Genomic DNA, 20,927 nt, shown 5'->3' with positions numbered 1-20,927 from the left:
GTATAAGAATCTATTAACAGGGTTCATGTATTGTCTCATAACAAATTACTGAACAAAGTGTTGATTTTAAGGTTGAAATCCCACATCATCCTCACATACCTGCAGCTTAAAAAAAAAAAAAGCTCCCCCCCCCCCCTCCTGCAGCTTAACAGGGCCTTTTCATGACAGTTATCAGCTTCAGGGGCTTAGGTCTAAATATGGGTCACAGCATGGTTTTGGAAAACTCAGGGTACCCCGCAATAAAAGGTTCTCTGTTGCAGTCCTAATCCCTCGCCCAGTGGAACCCCCACCCCCCCATGTGCTCCAGTCGAATGCATCTCCCCAAACTACATTAACTCTTACCAGAGGCGCCGAGCAGCAGCGGGCTTGAATTTCTACGGAGCCCTGTTCACAAACTCAACTCCCGCCCTTTGCGTTCGACACGCTGTCAAAAAAAGCCTAGATCTAAATCGAAACCCCGTCTTTTCCCGTGAGTGGGATGGTGGTAGAGTAATTACAAAGATAGTGACGTGACGCGCCGCGTCGAGGGAATCCTCAGAGATTCCCCGTCGCACGCTTTCCGGGGCCGCACACTCTGGTAATCACACCGTGAGCAGACTCAATGACAACAGCCCTCGAGAGTCTCCCTCGCTCTCTCTCTCTCTCTCTCTCTCTCTTTCTCTCTCTCTATCTCTCTCTCCGTGTCTCTCTGTCTGTCTCTCTCAGCCCCTCACACGCATGCAAACCAAACACTCGGGGAAAAAACGGGGACTTCCACTACAACTCCTCAAGGAAAAAACTGTTCTGACCCTCCCACGCCGAACACATGAATCAGCACCGGTAATGACCAATATCATCATTCGCCCACCGTGCGTCCTCTGTGGTTACGATAAGTCCTGGAGGAGGCCAGAAGATTCGCTGGAAAGCAAAGCAGAGAAGCGAGGAGTTCTTTCCCATAATGGTCAGTGGGAGACCACAGCCACAACAACGTGGACGTGTTCCTCTGACATCATTAGATCGTCAATCACGAATCCCTAATCATTTCCACACACTGGCGGCCTCCGTCTGTCCGATATGCTAACCCACACTGTCACCACACCCGTGGGGCTCGGTGAGCACTGCTGGCTAAATAACTGTCAGATCACACAGTGTGCACGCAGGCGGCAGCTTTGTGCCTCGGCCTCCTTTCCTTGTCACACTGTTTAGAGAGTCGAGCCTCCGATGCGGCGCCGCATCGCAGGTGAACGCGTGGCTCCGCGTGGCAGCTCAGGGACCGATGATACGGTCATGATGGATGTGTGTGGGGGTGGGTATCGAGCCGGGGCAGGGCGCTGGGGATGTGGGGGTTATCTGGTGGTGGCGGTGGGCACGGCGCTGACTGTCAGCCTGCTGGCCTGCAGCCACAGCTGCCCAGGATGCAAGCGGCTGGCTGCAAGCCAAGGTCAGTGCAGGGAAGCTCGGGACCATTCACAGTCGACTGATCACACATTCGTAGCTCACCAGCTCAGACGAGCACAAAGACAAGAGCAAACTCCTCCTATCTCAGCTGAGGTGTTCTTATCGGCGATGTGGACACCGACATCTCTCTTTAATGATCAACGTGCAACAAAGCATTTGGACAATTTAAGGACTAACAGCAAATTTTCCATAGATCTTTAATAGCAAATTATTATAGCCACAGCATTAACGTGCAGCAAAATGAGTCGCCCTTAAGTGCTTGTGCAGTGCCTCTGTCTAAATAATATGTACATTTACGTGATATTGCACAGAATTAACCGTTTGATAAACCAAAGGAGTCAGGCTCAGCAGTCGGGCGATTCTTATTGCACAGGGTCAGAATATGTGCGTTCTGTGTGTCACATGAAACATTTGAAAGAGTACCATGCAGGGAGGTTTTTTTTTACTCTTTATCCATATTGTCCATAATATCTGAAATGATCCCAGGGGACTTTTGATTTTTGGTTTATTTTAATAAAAATAAATATATATATTTTTTATTTTATGCCCACCATTTGGGTACATTTTTAAGATTTTAATTAAAGGCTTGAAAATAAATGTTGCCTTTCATTCAAAGTATTTAAGGGGTTCAATATTTTTTCAGTAGTGAGACCCCAGGTGTGTACCCGCTTCACTGGCATTTGGAGAGAAAATAATAATAAAATCAACATAAATGATGTACTGTATGTGCGTTGTATATGGTTTTAAACATTAGTTACCCCCTGCAGTACCCCAAAATACACCTAGGGGTATGAGTACCCCATTTGAGAAACACTGCTATAGAGCACCAGCTAATTAACTTTGCAGCTCTTAAACATGCGTGTGTGAGCGCGCATACACACACTTATGTTCTTTATTTTGGTGCAAACTGCAAACAGCTGTCTGCTTGCTTATGCTGTGCCTTGCAATGTCAGAAACACTCATTTATATGCACATAGAGCAAAGATATCCCAAACGTCTCCATCTTACAATTCAAATCAGGCTGCCTATGCTACCATAGCCTGTAGATGTTCATTCGGGAAGGGCATTGAGAAATAAACAAGGTAATGCAGGCGGTTGCTCTGACATTTAACTGAATTCTGATGGAAAGTGACAGGAGACTGACATTAAATGAAATTTATACAGGGCATCTAGAACCCACAATGTGTAAGAGGCAAACAAACAAACAGGGAGAGATTTTCACACTTGCTCACACATTGAATGAGACGTTCGCACCCAAGCAAAGAATATAAAAATAACATTTGCTCTATTTAGTGCAGAATGCATAAATGTATGTCACTTTTAAATTAAATCTGAAGGTCTATGATCATAACAAAACGTCCTATTATAATTTGACGCGATGAAGAAAAGAGCGGTGTTTTTATTGTATGTTTTATCCGGCAGATCCCAACATTCATCAATTTTCAGTACATTATGTGAAGAAAAATAAATTGGCACTTTCAAATATAATCAAGCCTGGTAGACATTAATATGAACTGTGTTTTTAGGAGGTTTTAGCTGGAGTTCCCTGTTGCAAAACCACTTTGGAATTCTACGGCTCATTCGGTTGGGAAATCTTAAATAAACTTTCCGTTTGCCCATTCATCCTCCTACTTTTCATCTCGACTGTGGCTCTTTATGTGGTGATGTGTAGAAGCCACGTCAATCTCTCAGACTCTCAGCTCCACTATGATCCCACGACTCCCTCGCACCCTCGACCGCCCCACCAACACCATTCCTGGAGCCATAGTTTATAAATATGTGGCTCATACAATATCAAGAGAAAATTAAAACATAAGAAAGGAAATGAACAAAAGTATTCCCAAATATTACTGCTAAATTGGACCCCATTTCGCAAAATTGTGGCAAAATAGTAAAAAGGCCCATCATACAACATTTTTTGAAAAGATAGTTCGAATGAAATCTTACATTGATGTAACTCGTGTTCACTTATTAGCAGCAGAGAACAAAAGGCCACTTAGAGGCAGTAAGGTATGTGTTGTCTTACCCTTGAGGACTCGTAGGAAGGACTGGACTGCGCCCCAGGAGCCCAGGATGTTTGGCTGGTCCTGTCATCCATACCTGCCACAGTAGGGGATGCACAACTCAGTTAACCAGTCCATTACTCAGACATAATGAATTACACATTGTGGGGAAAAACAGGCAGATTTTAGCTTTAATTCTCAGACAGGCAAAATAAGACCTTCTGGTCTTGGAAAGCTCAAGAGCCCCAGTGAAATAGCACGTTCAGCATAAAAAAAAGAAATTGATCATAACTGCATTCATTAAGGAAGACGCACAGCCCTCTCTTTCCTTAAAACGGATAGATAGAAGATAACTTGGCACGTTGGTCGCAAGAAATGACCGTTTTTAAATGACTATCTCTCAAATTCCAACACAGATGGGCACATTATATCAGAGGCAGTGCTTATTGTGAAGGCTCATGTGGACAAGAAATTGGATGTTCTGGAGGTCATTTATTGAATCAGTGTTGACCTTTTCTGTGGCGGCGAGGCTCAGGAATGTGAAAGTGCGATAGAACTACCCAATTAACATGGTTAAATGTTTTTAAATGGTTAGAATGACGACTGGATTATATCAGAGCCATCTGAACAAAATATGTATTTGTGTATTTTATGATTTTTTTTATTGTATATTATCTATCTATGTAAACTTGTAATTAATTAAAAAAAAAAGTTAAAAATATTATTCTTTGTAAATGCATTTTGCTTGTTTGCTTTGCTTTTATTGTTTCCATTATTTTAATGTAAAGCACTTTGCATATCATGTATGAAAAGTACTATACAAATAATGGTTATAATTATTATTAAAAAAACATTTCAGCTCGAAATGCATTCTTTTTAATCTCCTTGGCGTTTTTTGGGCTAACTGTGCCTGAAAGACGGCAACCGCAGTACGCAGAGTTCTCGTTGGAACCGGGACGTTTCAGACGTCTCATCGTTCCAAGTTTGATCCATATCGATGAAAAATATATTTGTGAAAAACTGTTGCAATTTTAGCAGAAGCAGAAGAACGTTTGGCGCGATTTGATTGGTTTGAGGAGCCGGGCCGTTTTGTGACATCATTGTCCGAAGTTATATAAGTCCAAGCTTCGTCTCTCGGAAGTCATTCTCAGCGCCCTGAGCCCTGTGGACTGCATAGCGTCTGCCATGCCTAGGAAAGTGATACTCAACCAGCGGCTCTTTTATGACTTGTTGCGGCTCTTTAAAGTGTTATTTAAAATTAAATAAAAAATTCTTAGAGTATTTCAATAACATTTTGTCTGAGATGTTGTGTGCAGTATTCAAAACTGAATTTCCCATTAGACACATCAACCTATGACGACTTCGAGAGCATCTATAGAGATGTTTCCTGGTAGTGATCAACCATCTGTTTACTGAATGATCAATGGCTGATCCATCATCTTCTTCATTCCTTAATAAGATATTAATAGTAGACTTATTTTAAAATGCATAATGGTTTGATGGAGGAAAGGGACGTTTCAGAAATTTGGCTCTTGCGAAAATATTTTTTGTTAATGTCGCTCCTGAGCAGAGAAAGGGTAAGTACCGCGGGCGTAGACAGACAACCAAAGCTGGTGCTACGTTTAAGGGAAACTCGAAAAACTGCAACTCGTGCTGCGTTTCACAAAACCCTGAAAACTATAAACAGTCACAGAAAGTGTTTTCGCACGGCAGGAAGTTCTTTCTTTTGTGTCCGCACTGCATGATCCAGAAACGATCGTAATTGTTAAAACACCGTCATTGAGGGACATCAGTGATGTACTGTAAGTGCACGGAGATTTGGCGATCATATGAGCCAATGAACCAACATACTTTAAAGCATGTTTAAAACGTTAACAATAACAACAAGAATAACATGCTTCATCTAAAGTACACATGTCTTTATTTATACACAATTTATTTCCAAAACATTAAATCTACGTAAAAAAAAAACAGCGTCCCAGTGCCCGGCCTCGATGTGTACTCGATCGCCAAAGGTTTTCCTCAGTGCAAAGGAACCTCGGAAAACCTGTAATACGTACCTACCATGACTAAACTGGACCCTCTGTATTGCAGCTATATTTATTATTAGTATAAATTGTGCACTCTCTCACTCATCATACCGAGAGCGGTGTATGCACCGTGACACTGTGTCAACTTCTTCAAGTCAGAAAGGACAATAATCTAAAACCGAGCTGAAATAGAGACATTTCCACGTGTGAAATGTGGCAGCGATAAATACATTTTTCCAAAGCTGTCATTACCTTCCCTTTTTGTTATTCACTGCTGACTTTCAGCAGACCTTTTCGTTTTCATAGTTGCTGCAGCAGGATGTCAAGAACCGTTAACACGTTTGTAATATGGAAACCGCCTCTTTTTCCATGCGACGTGTTATTTCTTGTCACCGTACTGTCCTGTACAGACTGACAATCGGCAAATTTGATGTTATTGCGTCGGGGAAAGGTCAATTCCAATACTCACAGTAATCAGTAGGTAAACCATCATCATATGCACCTTAACTGACACAAGCTTATTTGTATTCACCTAGAGACCTGTGTAAATACTATGAGACTTACAGATGATTGAAAGGGCAGGTATATTTATTGGCTGTCGCGTGGTAAACATGTGTTTATTTTTGACGCCGCATAACAACCTCCCAAGATATCTGTGATTAAAGGCAGATAGTTCAACATCTTAATACATTTTAAGGACACGGGTCCTTAAATTCATTTGAGATCAACTCCAATTTGGTAACTTGGCATCGATAATATCCAGGCTTCAACACAACAGCTGAGCACTATAGCTTCACAGATCTCATCTTCTCGTCAAACAAAATGTGCCTGTTCGAAAGAGAACAGATAAACAATATCAATGACTTTGAAAACATTATAAAACTTGGAACATCTGCCACATGATCACAAACGTAATATCTTACCATTGTAATCAAGTTTATTTTACTTAAAGTCAGTAAAAAGATATGACGACGAGATTGTTTTCGCTGTTGCAGACAATATTGTTTGGTTGTAACACCCCATGAACAAAATGTAATTGCAGAGCCGGTAAACAATCAACATTTTCCGAGCTATTGATTGTTCCAGTTGTCATGTAATTTTGTTTCAGTAAAAATGCAATACACTTTGTTCAGTTTTCACACACACAAAAAAAAAAAATCAAATTCAAAGAAATAGTGTGCGCTAAAATTTAAGATGCATTTAAAAAGTAAAGTGTGGAACCTAAAATGCTTATAAATGATCCGCCCTCAGTCGCGTCGACGCCGCACTCGAGTGCACGGTTCGGCAAACAATCCGAGCAGAATTTGCATGTTTGGAACAAACAACTCTGCAGCAAAGCAGAAGCAGTCTTCCCACTGCAAATAATGTTGTTCGGCCAGTCATCACACGATCAAACATGTGGGCGAGGATTTCATGGCATAAAGGCAGCCGAAAGATATTCATTCCAAACAGAGCTGACCAAAATTCCAGAGGTTAAAGTCCGCTTAAGAATTTGAAAGTAGATCGACTTGGCTACATCGTGTTTTTTTTTTTTTTTTTATGGTATTAATTTGTGATAAATGATACAGTTCAGGAGCTGGTAATAGTTCCCAAGTCAGATTTTGGCATTTCATGTTCCTGCCGTGATTTATAGCTCGAGACCCCCTTAGACTACAGTAAGTCAGAAGTCGTTTTCCTCCTGAGGCCACAAGCTGTCATCGGCTCTCTGGTCTGAACCCCAAATCCGATATGGAGCTCAAGGGTCCCCATGCTCCTCTTCCACAGCAAGGCAGGACAATGCCATTCTACAGTGACACGCAACAAAAATCATACCTTTTTGGTAAGTCATTGAGAGAATCAACTCAACTATACAATCAAACCATCTGTAGCAAATACTCATGCAATCTAATGACCATTTAAAAAAAAAAACTCTCTGGGACATATTTTTTTGTTACCCTTGTCAAAATATATTATATATTACTGTTGAGGGTCATTCGGTCGATCACGATATCGTCCCTACATCCGACCCGCTAACAAGTACAAACTCAATTTAACAAAATACAGAAAAAAGCTGGAACAGAGATGATTGCTAAATAAAAAACTGACCAATTGCCAAATTAAAAATAATTCTAACAGTTGGAAAAAAATTGGGCGATTTTATAAAAAAATAAGATGTTAGTAGTGTCAGAACAAATACGAGAAACAATTAAAATAAGTGAGATATTTATTTTCCTAAAAATTCTCAACTGGCCAAATACAGAGAAAAATCTTCTCTGAGATTTCTTCCGGTACTCTTGGAACCTGGCCCCTCACATACTCTCTCCGTGATTTTCGCATTCAATGCCACATCATTCATAATCTGATTGCTGTTTATTATCTGCTGCAGAATATAAGCAAAATCAGTGAGCAGGCTAACATTTGGCACCATATCAGAAAGCGAGCAGCCTTAATAGAAGACAACATCTGATAGGGGAAAATCTGGTTTCTGCTAATTCTTCTCGTTTACATCTGCAGCATGCAAAAGAAATCTGCACATAAGCCCATTGTACCGGAGTTTGAGTCACAGCTGATGGACAGCACGAGAATGAACTTGTTTCTGGGGCTTTGATAGTTCTGGATGCAACAATTTCGCCCTAATGCTGTCATGAGAAAATATTCAGAGGCTTCTGATTTAGGACAATCATTGTTATTGACTGCAAATGTTGCTCTGAAAATAGTTCCGTTTCTGTATAGTTGCAGTTTTTAAAATAAAAATAAAAACATTTGTATTGCATAAACATATACATGCACAGTAGATGGAAAAAAGGTTTTAATGATCATGCCACTCATATTATGTTGACATTAAATGAAATCATCTTGGCGACTGTCATGTCCATACGGGGAGAGAGATAAGGAGATGAGAATAATAGATATATGCGGATCAAAGGAGGAAATCAACGATTAGGTTGATCAAAAGATATTGTGTGTGTGATAAAGAGCAATGGAGTCTCGCTTTTTTGCCCCCTATCAAAAATGCATCTTGAATCAAGGCATTGAATATGAATTTCCTGATGATAAGAATACTGAATCAGTATTCTTAGATCAGAAGACACTGGGTTTTTGATGAGGTACCGCTTCCCCTTTTTTTAAGAGAAAAAAAGTCCACTACCATGTTTCCCTTTAAATGGAAATAGAATATAATTAACTATATATATATATATATATATATATATATATATATATATATATATATATATATATATATATATATATATATATGTGTGTTTTTTTTGTTGTTTTTTTCTTTCAGATTTCTGTTCGCTTTGAAATGGCCTTCTTTGAAATCTTCATTTCATATATTTAAAATCTTAGATAGTTCGATAACTTAGATAGTTAGAGTTTTAAAATGAAGTGTATAATAATCACAGGAGTTTTACGGTTCCAAATGTTGACTTAATTTCCTGAATTTCCCCCAGAGATGAATCAATTGTCATCTGATCATAAATACTGTAAAACACCAATTCACTCATCCACCATGATGACACTAAGTCGTTGGTAATATTGGAAACACACACTGTTTGCAGTAGCCTGAGTATGCAACTAGAAAAAAAAAAAGTAAAACAACCTCAGAAGAATTTTCAAGAAAGGCCATTAGAGATCCTGGAGACATCAGACAATGGTGATAAATGAGATGTGAGTCATGCAACAAATATGAATTTTCTTATACTACAATGGGGGCAAAAGACTAATATATTGTATGTCATTTTCTGCTGCTTTGTACTTTTTACACCTCAGTTTGATCTAATTCCAATAAAGAACATCTACACATTATTCCTTCCTATCTCGTAGATATCATATTTACTGTCCTGAAACCACTTCACACGGGCTACTTACTCACCTATGACGATGATGACGAGACTTCTTAAATAAATAAATACAATTGTTAACAATTTTCTTAAGGAAGGAATACAATTATAAATTTCACTACAGCTAAAAACCCAAGACCATGAGAGTACAGTGAGAAAAAATTCATGTAGGCCGTAGTGCGCTACTTCCTTCATTTCAATATGTTCTAAAATCATAGACAACAACTGCATGGAAATAATGTGTTTAGAGTTCAAATAATTTAATACAACAAACATCACATCATAAAACAAACAGAATTACATACATGCATTGCCAAATCTGGAAGTAGGTCACAAGAACATATGTTTGCAGAGACTCATACACATTGTACTCTTTATAGATTGCCCAGTACAAAACTCATGCGTTGCTAAAGAAATGCTGACACGACACTTTGCTTAAACCATTGTAACCTATCATGAGTCGTTACTCACAACACCCGTCCTAAAAGCAAGAACCTCAAGTCACAGACAAACACGGGCATCACGGCTTTGTTTTCATCCCTAGATTATGATGACCGAGTGCTATAGTCTAATACAGGTTGGAAAAAAAGGTCAATTAGATGGCTAAATGTTTATGGTCCTCCTTTTCAATATCCAAACAACAACCATGTACAGTATATTTCGTTCAATTTATGTACAGTCTCATTCATTAATATGCATTTAACATGGCACTGGAATTGCATGCATCTCTGAGTCTGGTATCTTTGACCATTCCGCTTAGTGCCAGTTGATATGATAAACACATTTCCGACACTTACAGACAAAAAAGAAAAACAAACATCATGCTATCCTCATTGGTTTGAAGACTTGAAGGAAAATCGGTCTAAGGAGATTACGCCTTAAATATCAATTACACCTTTCATGAACACTCACACGTTTTGGGCGCTGAAGTCCCACCGGCCTAAGATCAACAGTTATCTATTTCTGATTCATATCTGATTAAGATCCGGGAATGCCTTCAATTTGAAACAGGAATGTTTCAGCAAACTGAAACTGCAAAAAGACAAAAATGATAGGTGAAATAGTGTAATGGCTTTTGGGCACGTAAAAATACCTGTTAAAAATACAAAACAAATCATGAACATGGTAAGATAGAACTACTTCCAGATAACATTTTAGATGAATTACTAAATTAGTAAATAGGCTTGTTTGATATATTATTTTAGCAATTGTTTAACTGTTACAACTTTAACTGAAATGAGCCTCACCGTCACCAGTTATGGTTGATATGTCTGGGCAACAAGCTCAAAAAAGCTAAATTGTGACTTTAAACAATATGTACTGTTTGCCTGACAAAATTAATGAAATTAATAAGTTATTTTCATATTCAGTCATCAAGATCAAATCATTGATAAATGACTGAAAATAAATTAGCTTTTGGGTGGAAACAAAATCAAGACAGGCTCTAAAAAAAAACCTGGTCAAATGACGCCATTCTTAATGATTGTATTGTTCTCAGGAATCTTTTCATCGTCCACTAAATTAATGGTTGTTCTGCCCCAACTGTGACAACAGAGAGCCCCAAAAAAATGTGTGATATTGCAGCCTACACTGTACATCTCAAGCAATCACATAGTCTCAATAAAAATATGATTTCTGTCTATAAATTGTATTTCCTCAGGTGAGTTTATAGCACGACCAGACTTTTTGATTGGTTGCATTTGTCCATTGGTATAGATATGGAAGCTTTGCTCATTTTGTTTTCTGGTCCCTTTCACCTCAGCTGGCCTTGGATGTTAAATGAAACAACAGCCATGCACCGGCTTTTGATTCACATGAAACCAAGTGAAGGCAGAACCAAAAGGTCTTACACTGGTATTTTTAGTGCATCTGCTCCAGATGCATCTGAAGCCGTTCCGCCTTTGCTTGGGGCGAGTTAGGGCTCCGACTCAGGGCCTAAATGTGGGCGCCAAATTGTCGATTGTTTTGGTGTTGCTGGTTGTGTTGCTCAGGAGAAAAGGGTGCATAATTCCACCAGGCGGAAATTTGCCAAATCTAAGACGCTCCCGACGCCATCTTAATATGCAGCAAACTGCACACTAAAGTGGCGGTTATCATGGTTATCAAGGAAAATAGCTACTTTCAATTCCAGTGGATTTAAGTATTTAATTGCTTCCCTTACAATACTGGGCGAGAACTGGGCCTCGTGTTTAAAGTTACAAAGGCTTGACTGATCTGGTGCATCTTTTATTTTTCTATGCATTGTGTTACAATTACATCCAATCATTCATAAGTTGGACGTTCCACGAGGCTTTTGGGATACAGCCCAGCGCAGCATACCCTTTCCAGTCAGAATGACTGGGATATCTTAAGACCAGCAGAGTTGTGCAATAACATTCAGCCAATACGACAGAGAGGAAGAAGTGGCAGAGCACACCTTGAGCTTATTTGACAGCATGCAAAGAAGAAGGCTATTTTGGGCGCATCCCTTTCAATTTAACTACTACTTTCTCGTGTCATCACAAGATGAGTTAGCTGGAGCGGACAAGCCCTCGACGGGGGAAGACTGAGAAGAATGTGAGAAAAACAAGGTTACTACTAAACTGGATATAGCATATGCACGGGCATCCCCTGCCACATAGAAAAAAGTACATGTGTAATATGTACTGTGCAAGTATCATTCATTTTGTTTTATGATAATAAATTATGAGAGTGCAAACAAACAATATATATATATATATATATATATATTTTTTTTTCATTATTATTTATACAATTATATATACAATATAATGTTCGAAGTTCACTATTACAATTAAGAAGCCAAAGTCATCTTTTGCAAGAGAGAATAGTTTGTGGATGTATTTTTAATAAATAGTTGCAAACACATACTCTCAAACCTGAATTTAGGAAGACGAGCACTGTTAAAATTGACTTGTGATGTTATTTCTGTTGATTGTTTTCTTTGAAACGTATCTTTTCAGCGGCATAGACGGCTCTCGAAGGGAGGATTTTACAATACGCTCAATCATTGAATGTTAAGAAAAGAGCTTTTTACCTGTCATTGTCACAGCAGCTAACAAGGGGCCTGATTATATTAAGGCTGTGTAGTCGAAAGAGATTAAATGCCACGTTCACATTTCAGATATTTCGCAGACCGAGTGGTATTATGAATATGGCATTCTTTTTTTCGTGCCATCAGAGGAAGTTAACTATATCAAAGAGCCAATAAATACCAGGGGTATATTTTCGGGCCAATCCAAACCCCCCCCCTCCCATTAATTGGATCGTGATAACAAACATTTCAGAACAAATCACTATTCACAATGTCAATAGAAGTTCATGTAAACAGACGCAACAGTATCATTCCATTAGGATACACTGAAAAGCCAATGGCCTCATCAATAATCAACCGCTGACTTCACTAAATTCCCATTATCAATAGGACTTCAGGGAAGGAACGATAGCTTCATTTTTTTAAGTCTGTTTTCTCTGGCACTTTAGGTTTTCCTGTTACAATTATCTTGGAATGCGCAGTTCAGAGAAGTAATTCCAAACTTTCATTCCAAACGATTACCACAATCCTTTCGTAAAGTTACTGTCCTTATGCTTAAAATCACTTGAAAGAGAAAAGGTTCCTCTTCCTCCAACCTTCAGGGTCAGAGAAACCACCACAAGATATCCATTCGCAAATTTGCAATGCTAAATATTTTAATGCATTTGCCTTCTAAATTAATTGACATGTATGATAGAATAACTATATATTGCTGTGATCTCTTAACCAACCCACGTTTATCTACACGTATCTTATTTAACGTACAGCTGACAAGTTGTACACATGTGCATCCTATACGCAAGATCCTGCTCCAGCGATAAGCCTGGAGCCTTTGATGAACTCGGACGCCATTGTCTTTAAAGCACTATTGCATAGATCCGGTGTGCGATCACGCCGGAGTCTCCCCAGTGTGCAAAAAAAAGGATCTGGGTTCTGTTGAGGTATTTCCAAATCATTCAGGGGAATGTAGTAACAACAGCATCAAAGCGTGTTACCGCTTCAATTTCCTCCACATCACACCAGCTCGGCTCCTGTTATTCTTAGCCTCGGCCGTGGAAATTTATATATGTATCTCTTGCCGAAGTGACAAGCCTGAGTGCACACATACAGTATTGATGTGTGTTTAACTACGACCAACACCTCTCCAACAATAAAGTATCTGATTTAAAAAAAATAATAATTATAAAAACAACACCAATCATTTCAAATACTGTTAAAGAATAAAACATTTTTAAATGGTATACTGGTTCTTTACTTTCAAACCTAAAATGTGTGCAGTAGAAGTGGTAGGAAACAACCAGCCAGTGTGAAAATAACAAGCAACCATGCAAATACTGGTGTACTTTGAAATCAAATTAATGCATGGGCAAGACATGGCTGGTCACATGAGGCCCATACCATAGTAAATCAAATTAAAAACCACTTAGAAACGTGTTTGTAAAGGTTTTCAATCACGGGGGGGGTCTATATTCATATAAACAGCAGCTTATATAAATAAATTTTGGGGGAAAGGGTTCCTTGTCACTTGGTAACAATGCCATTTCCATTTCTTCTCTTCTAGAACTTGATAATTAACTTGATAATAATTGATAATTGTCAATACTATTGTAAAACTGTGGGGTTACTCCCATGAGAAACAAGTTTGCTTTGAGAAAGAAAATATGTGATTCATAATCTGGCATTGAAAACAAATAGCTTGAAAGCAGCATTTATTTCCAGGTTTATATTTATGATGAATTATAAAGCCCAGTTCCTATTTGCTAAATATTTATCATGTTGCAATTGTGCAAAGTCCCTTATTTAGCAATTTGATATTTGGAAAAGGTCTTTGACTAGGCTCTGCCCTTTAACAGCATGTTGCTCAAAACTTTGATTAATGACGCATTCAACAGCATCAGATTTCTTTCATTAATGCAGCAGCACCAGAGTGGAGAAAGTACAGATGGCAAAGTGATGAACTAAACATATAAACTGACATTTAAAAAATTTGTCCTCAAAGCTTCATAAATTCTTTTCGGAAAAGCCTCTACTGTTTTGTTTTTTTTTTTGCTTTTTTTTTTGTCTTTTTTCAGTGTCCACTAAATGCGTTTCTTTGGTTTCATCAATACAAACAACAAAGCTTTGTGGATGTACACAAAACATGCTTTGAGAAAACATAATGCTTGATTGTGAGCTTTCCCTCGTAGCACATCTGACAATGGATGTGGTTTGGATTAATGTCCTGGGGCCCTTACTGCTCGGCAATGATCCTCAAAAGGAGGGAATAGAAGCCGTGGCTATCTAAACAGAAATCCTGCACCCGTGCATTTTAATGTGAAAAGATGCTCAGATATAAAAGATGGCTGATCACATGCTCGTGAATTAGACATTTTAAATCCATGTTTATATAAAGCCTATATAAATGACAGCAATGTTCTGGCCCCTTCGAGCACAAAAAACTCTGCTCCTGACAGGACGAAAATTCGAAACATGTCGCATGTCTATGAGGTTGCACTGCAGCAATATGATAATTAATATTTAACATTTGCTATATTATAAGCTTGTATGTTTTTTGCCACCAAGCTTGGAGATTGGCCGAACAACGATCATTACATCATGATGTCTGGTAGATCAATACACATTTTAAGGCCAAAACCATTCTTTGTTCCACATCTTTACAGTGCTCCATGACAATTCCAGGTGGAGAGCTCATGTTTCAAGCGCCAGATGTGCACTGTGCTCAAGCGGGAGGTGGGTAATGCATCACACGATGGGCTGAAAACGAAGCCCCCTTTGCTTCTTCTCCTTTGAGAAATTAACCCCAAAAACGAATTCCCACGCCAACGGTAGATTCGGACACAAACACCTTTTAAATCTGATATTTACAGTGTGTGTGTGTGTGTCACACGAACAAAGACCAACACACGACAACGTTTACTGAAGTAGGTTTCTTGGAGGAAATCCTACCTGATGCACTGAACTGACTGCTTCCAAGGGTGGTCGGCCTGTTTTTCCCACCGTTTACAGGCGGCGAGAACATCTACGAGGAAAAGAGATGCTTTAATAACTTGATCCAAGAATCTGAACAATTTCCAAGCAACCCAAAGTCGTTTAGAATAGGACCATTTAGAATATCAACTATGATGGCATGAATACACACACACACACACACACACACACACACACACACACACACACACACACACACACACACATATATATATATATATATATATATATATATATACATACATACATATATATATATATATTAGGGCTGTCACGTTACATTACATTGACAATGAATTGCCATACAGATAATTGCAATTGACAATTTAATTGTCTTTTTTTCATTTAATGCCATAGTATGAGGCTATAACTGTGTAATAATATATACATTCACCTCATGAAGAGACACCATTTCAGACAGTTAATTTTACAATCAATATGCAGCAAATTCGCGGTTTTTTTTTTTTTGTTGTTGTTGTTGTTTTGTGACAGCAAATTAGCTTCAAATCCCCCTTGAATTTGTACGGAAAAATATGATGGTGGAATCTGAAGATTGGCGATCAGCTGAAATAATCGCGATCAGACGATTGTGCAATCATTGTGGCAGCTCTAATATATACTTGAAAAAAAAAAAAGTTACAACAAAACACGTCACGGTGACCAAAGAAAAAAAAAATGCACCTTAACCATTAACTGAAGCAAACATAATGTGTTGCTGAGACGAATAAAACACCAAAATGCACAGCCCGGTGCGGGGCGAGAGCCTCGCAGAGAGCAACACAGCACCGACACAAAAGTTAACAAAAAAAAAAAAATGAAAACCTTGCAGCCTACCGCACTAAAATCCAGCAAATCACTTAATTCCTTGTCTGTTCCAATAGCGGCAATCCGCTGCTGGGGATTCATCCTGGCGGTCTAAAAACCTGGAAGAACGATCCGTGTGTTATCGGCCATAGCGGACACCCCCGGAGGCGTTATCGTGTTATGAATAAACAATACGGACACACACATCCATTGATCGGCGGCTGCTCGCGGCGGCCGCTTGGTTCTGACCGCTACCGCAAAGTGTTAGTTAAAGCAGGAGTCTACGGTGTGAGACCCGGAAAACACACATTATGTGACATGAGTAAATAAAGCAGGTGGTGGTGGTGGTGGTGGTGGTGCCGGTCCCCCCCCCCGCCCGCCTGCTCCCCCCCCCCCCTCGGTCCCCCCCCCCCCCTGCTCCACGACGTGTGGGTCTTCCTCAAACTCCCCAACTTCTCTCACCAGTCCGAAACTCCCGTGGATATTTTACCTTTATCCGAATAAAGAAATCCGACTAGGGTGATCGTGTGGCCGTAGGAGCCCTGCTTTCCCCCGTAAACACGCCTCGGAAAAGCGGTAACAAAAACAAACAGTGATTAGGCTGGAAAAAAAACATCCTCTATATATATCACTTGCGAGTATCCCTTAGGCAGACATTTTTGCCTCGCGAAAGCCTCAGCACGACGGTGACACTCGCGGCGGTATCCCTCCGCCGGGGCCGGCGACACGGCTTCTCCCCGTTGTGTCCCACACACGGAGCGGAAGAAGACCCGTTGGTTAGGTCGCAGGGGTAGTCGTCTTTCCATGTTCCACTTGCGCGTTGCACGTTTCAGCCACGGTCTATATCTGTTTACTGCACACTCAACGAACGCCGAATTTATGTATTCTATCCCATTCTATTCTATTCACAGGGGCAACCGCTGGAGACGTTTGGACGGCGTTCAAAGACCTTATGCACTTTAAACGATGTCATCACTCCAACAAGAATGATCAATCCATATAATTGGGCTAATTGATTTATTTTTAATTGTATTATTATTATTATTATTATTATTATTATTACTATTACTACTACTACTACTATTATCGATTGAAGCGTAGTTTGTCTTAGAGAAGCCGAATTCCAATAAAATAAATAACTGACAAGATCGAACGGGTCTATTTGCCATTCTTGGCCCAAATGTGCGGTTTGAGATGTCGGTGAATGTCCATATAATTCTTGGTGCAAAGACTGGAAAGGTTCCGAACTGACAACCGCGTGTAATAATCACTTTGGCAACAGGTAAACACGCACATTAGCAGCTTGGGAAACCACAGGGTCTGTACTGCACGACACCGCCCGCATGAACTATGCTGTGCGTCTTAATTTCCTTTTTATTGTGTGCGTTTATTTTTGCGAGCGCGTTCTATTTAAAGCACACCGCGCCGAGTTTCCAACGCGTTGGAAATGTTTGAATACGTACAGTCCTAATGTTGTCCGTCCCCTTTTCTATTTTATTTTATTTTTTTTAACTAGACAGGGTTCACATGTATTTTAACTGCTTGAAATAAACACCACCAGAATAATGACATCGGATGGTGAGTTTGGGGTTGTAACCTATGACAAGGTGCGTTCAGGTCGAGTTGAAGAAGCGCAACTTTTGTGAAGCCGACAATGTAGAACACCCGCACAGCGCCCCGTGAAACAGCCGCTTTTGAAACAGCCAATTTGCGCCAAAAGACAAGCCCGGCTCTCTGCGTCGGAACTACTTTTTCCTCCGCCATAGCGAGTGAAGGCGCTCGAACCTGCGGTGAAGTTCGGTTCATATTGGAAACCGCGCCGACACGATGGAATGTGGAGCTTTTATATTTCGACTGTCGCACCCGAGCATCATTTCAAGGCGTTCTTTATTTTACTCGACCGAATATTTGAAATGAACTTTTAATTTCCACTCCGCCGAACACAATGCGGACCACAAACACTATTTATGTTTACAAAAGGCACTTCCATGCCAGAACTTTCAACACAATCAACTTTTGCTTGTAGTTTGGCGTAGCCGAAATAAGGAAACGCACTTTGGATGCAATTGCTCTCCACACCGAACGTGAGGTCGATATGTTTAACGAGCATTCAAAGCATACCGATTTCACATAAAGATCTTGATAGTACAAGAGGATTACGTAAACGTATTCGCAACCTTGTACGTAAAACGTGTTCTTTGAGTATGAATAAAGTTCGGAACGCTCCATCCTCCGCGTGTGTGTATGTGGCGTAAAAAGTTGCTGGGTTAGAATCGCGCGTCTATATTCTACAACATGAAACTGACTTCGTGAACACAAACGTCTGCGGGGGGAATGAATGGTTAACATTTCGGAGACGCTTCATCTTTAAGCTTGGCCATATGGAATTAGTGGACAGGTCTGTGAAGGACAATTAAGCTCAGTCACTGCATATGCTTCATTTTCATGCCATTGTCAAAATGCATTCGAGGTTCATTATATCACCTGTCCAACGTAGCTCAGTAGACGGATTCCCAATTTTCGCGAATAAATACACAGTGAAACCAATAGTACGAAAATGTAATATTCAAAACTATAACCAAAAGAACATGGTCCGAATTAGAATCCCACAGAATTTCTTCTAAATTCTGGTACTCATTTCTGATACGCGAATGGTGCTGTTATTGCAGTACACACACTTTATGCACAAGTTGTGGAATATACAATTTTCATATTACTCTAACACAAAAAAGGCATGAACAAAAGCCCCAAATTACAAGTTAGTAGATATATAGATAGTAGTAGTAGATTGAGTGCTAAACATTCAACTCTCATTGCACCCATCCTTGCCTTTTTTAAATTAATCAAGGAAAAGGAAAATGAATGCGATTCTTGTTACCTTTCCCCCCCCAAAATATGTTCAACGTTTAATCATAAAACCATGGGATCATAAATCCAGCCATCCTCTTGTTGTATTATTAATCTAGACTGCCACCTGTTGGACAAACGAAATTCACTCTGAACACCTCACTATCTACTGCTTATTCTGTCCTTTTTTTTTGGGCAATTTCTGGCATTGATGTTAGTGCCCCAGATATAATCTGTTGTAACTTCACTGTTTACAAGGCGAGTGCCTGAATGTTTAAAGTTTAGACGTTATCTTTGGAAAATACCTGCTTTTGCCGTTCTACTGGCCCATTCATCAACGAGCCATCTGCAATTGCATTTCCTTATAATCACAAGAGTATGTTGTTGTAACTCAAGTTGCATGAATACTCATGAAACTGCCCTTCTGAGTAGCTTGAGAAACTGTTGATCTAAACATATCTGAAAGTCATTCCACCTTCGCTCTATTTCTTCGTTTTGTGGCCTAAAAGGTACATTTGTGTTGACATTTGCCACCTGTTCTAGTAACCCTCAAAATAATAAGAGTTCTTTTAAATACAAAGGTCAACTCTTGCAGAAAGCTTTAGCGACATTTGTATTTAATTTCAGTACTTCAATCAAAACGTAGTCCTTATTTTAGGTGAACAGCATATAAGGAACATTGGTGGTGTCATTCCTTTATTGTAAAACAATGCTGTTTATATTTTAATGTGTGGCCTGACACAGTAAGTGCATGAATATGAAGCAAAACTATATACCGACTGTATGTCTGTAAATGGTGGAATGAGCTTCCATCTCTTCAGGATACACCTGGTCCTCTCCTCCAATCACCTCTTCCCCTTATAATGATCTTCTTCGACGACTTTGCTGATGGTGACTCTGATCCACATGATGTGCAACAATTACTGACAAATTAACAAAGTATAGTACATTACATTGGATTGTTCAATTACTTTACATGAATGTAAACCTGATGGCATTTCCTGCTGGTACAAAGAGTGTATATATAAAAAATTATTGAAAAATGGAAATCAGTCAGTAAAAATCAGCAATCAATAGAGGTTAGTCATGCCAGCACAATTTATACACAAGTTGTGCGCGCATATATATATATATATATATATATATATATATATATATACACACACACACACACACACACACACACACACACACACACACACACACACACACACACACTTTTCCCCCCCGAGGAACAGTTTGTGTTTCATGGTGGGACAAAATAACAGCTTTAAATGAGTGCACAAATTGCGCAATATTAGGAAATTCGTTGTTTTTACGTGAAAACTGCTAGAGAATTAAAAAAAACTAGTGCAAGCGCATTTCATTTTTTTTTATTAAAAAATGAAACGCGCTAAAAAAAATCATAGAGAAATACGTTAAGACGTGGAAGTCTGTATTTTGGCCAGAATTACAATCCAGGCCACCTAGCTGCATTCACCTCAACAGGTTACCTTCATATGCGCACTCACACCTTATCGCCAAAGAGCTGTCGCTTCTATCTCACACCAGGAGCGGTCGCTGTCGCTTGAGGGCGTTCCTGTTCAACCTATCGCGTCATGTGCGCAGGGCTGCGTTCATTTATTCAGACGTTGATTGCAAATATATTTATCGTCAAGTGACGCGGTTCTTTTTTTTTAAATAAATATATAAAATATAATATAACATACACTATGTTAAAATATGCAACATTACCCGTTCCTCTCTTTCTTTCTCTCTCTCTTGCAGTCTTCAACCAATGATAAATAAAATACAATAACAAAACATTGTAACCTTCTGTCTCTCTTTGTGGATGTATGTGAGTGTGTATGTGTACATACAGTGGTCTAAAAATATATATAACATACTCATCGATTACATGTGTGTGCGTTTACATTTAAAACCCGTCAGATTAACTTCTCAAAAAAATATTCCCATGCGT

At 39.4% G+C, this 20,927-nt stretch overlaps 1 protein-coding gene across 1 annotated transcript in view; it reads right to left on the bottom strand.

Annotated features, from left to right (window-relative positions):
- The window catches only part of tcf12 (transcription factor 12), a 70,187-nt gene extending 53,734 nt beyond the window's left edge, over window positions 1-16,453 (bottom strand). Inside the window, exons 1-4 of the mRNA XM_079997501.1 lie at window positions 16,326-16,453; window positions 16,151-16,239; window positions 15,275-15,347; window positions 3,464-3,537 (exon numbers count right to left, since the gene is read on the bottom strand). Coding sequence (XP_079853627.1) covers window positions 3,464-3,537; window positions 15,275-15,347; window positions 16,151-16,222 — 219 coding nt within the window. The 5' untranslated portion in view covers window positions 16,223-16,239; window positions 16,326-16,453. The remainder of the gene's footprint in view (window positions 1-3,463; window positions 3,538-15,274; window positions 15,348-16,150; window positions 16,240-16,325) is intronic.
- Window positions 16,454-20,927: the final 4,474 nt, after the last annotated feature.

This window comes from Zeus faber (assembly GCF_960531495.2).
Source record: "Zeus faber genome assembly, chromosome: 3".
Lineage (NCBI taxonomy): Eukaryota > Metazoa > Chordata > Actinopteri > Zeiformes > Zeidae > Zeus > Zeus faber.
Note: the sequence above shows the minus strand (reverse complement) of the source record. Positions and strands in the feature narration are given on the sequence as shown.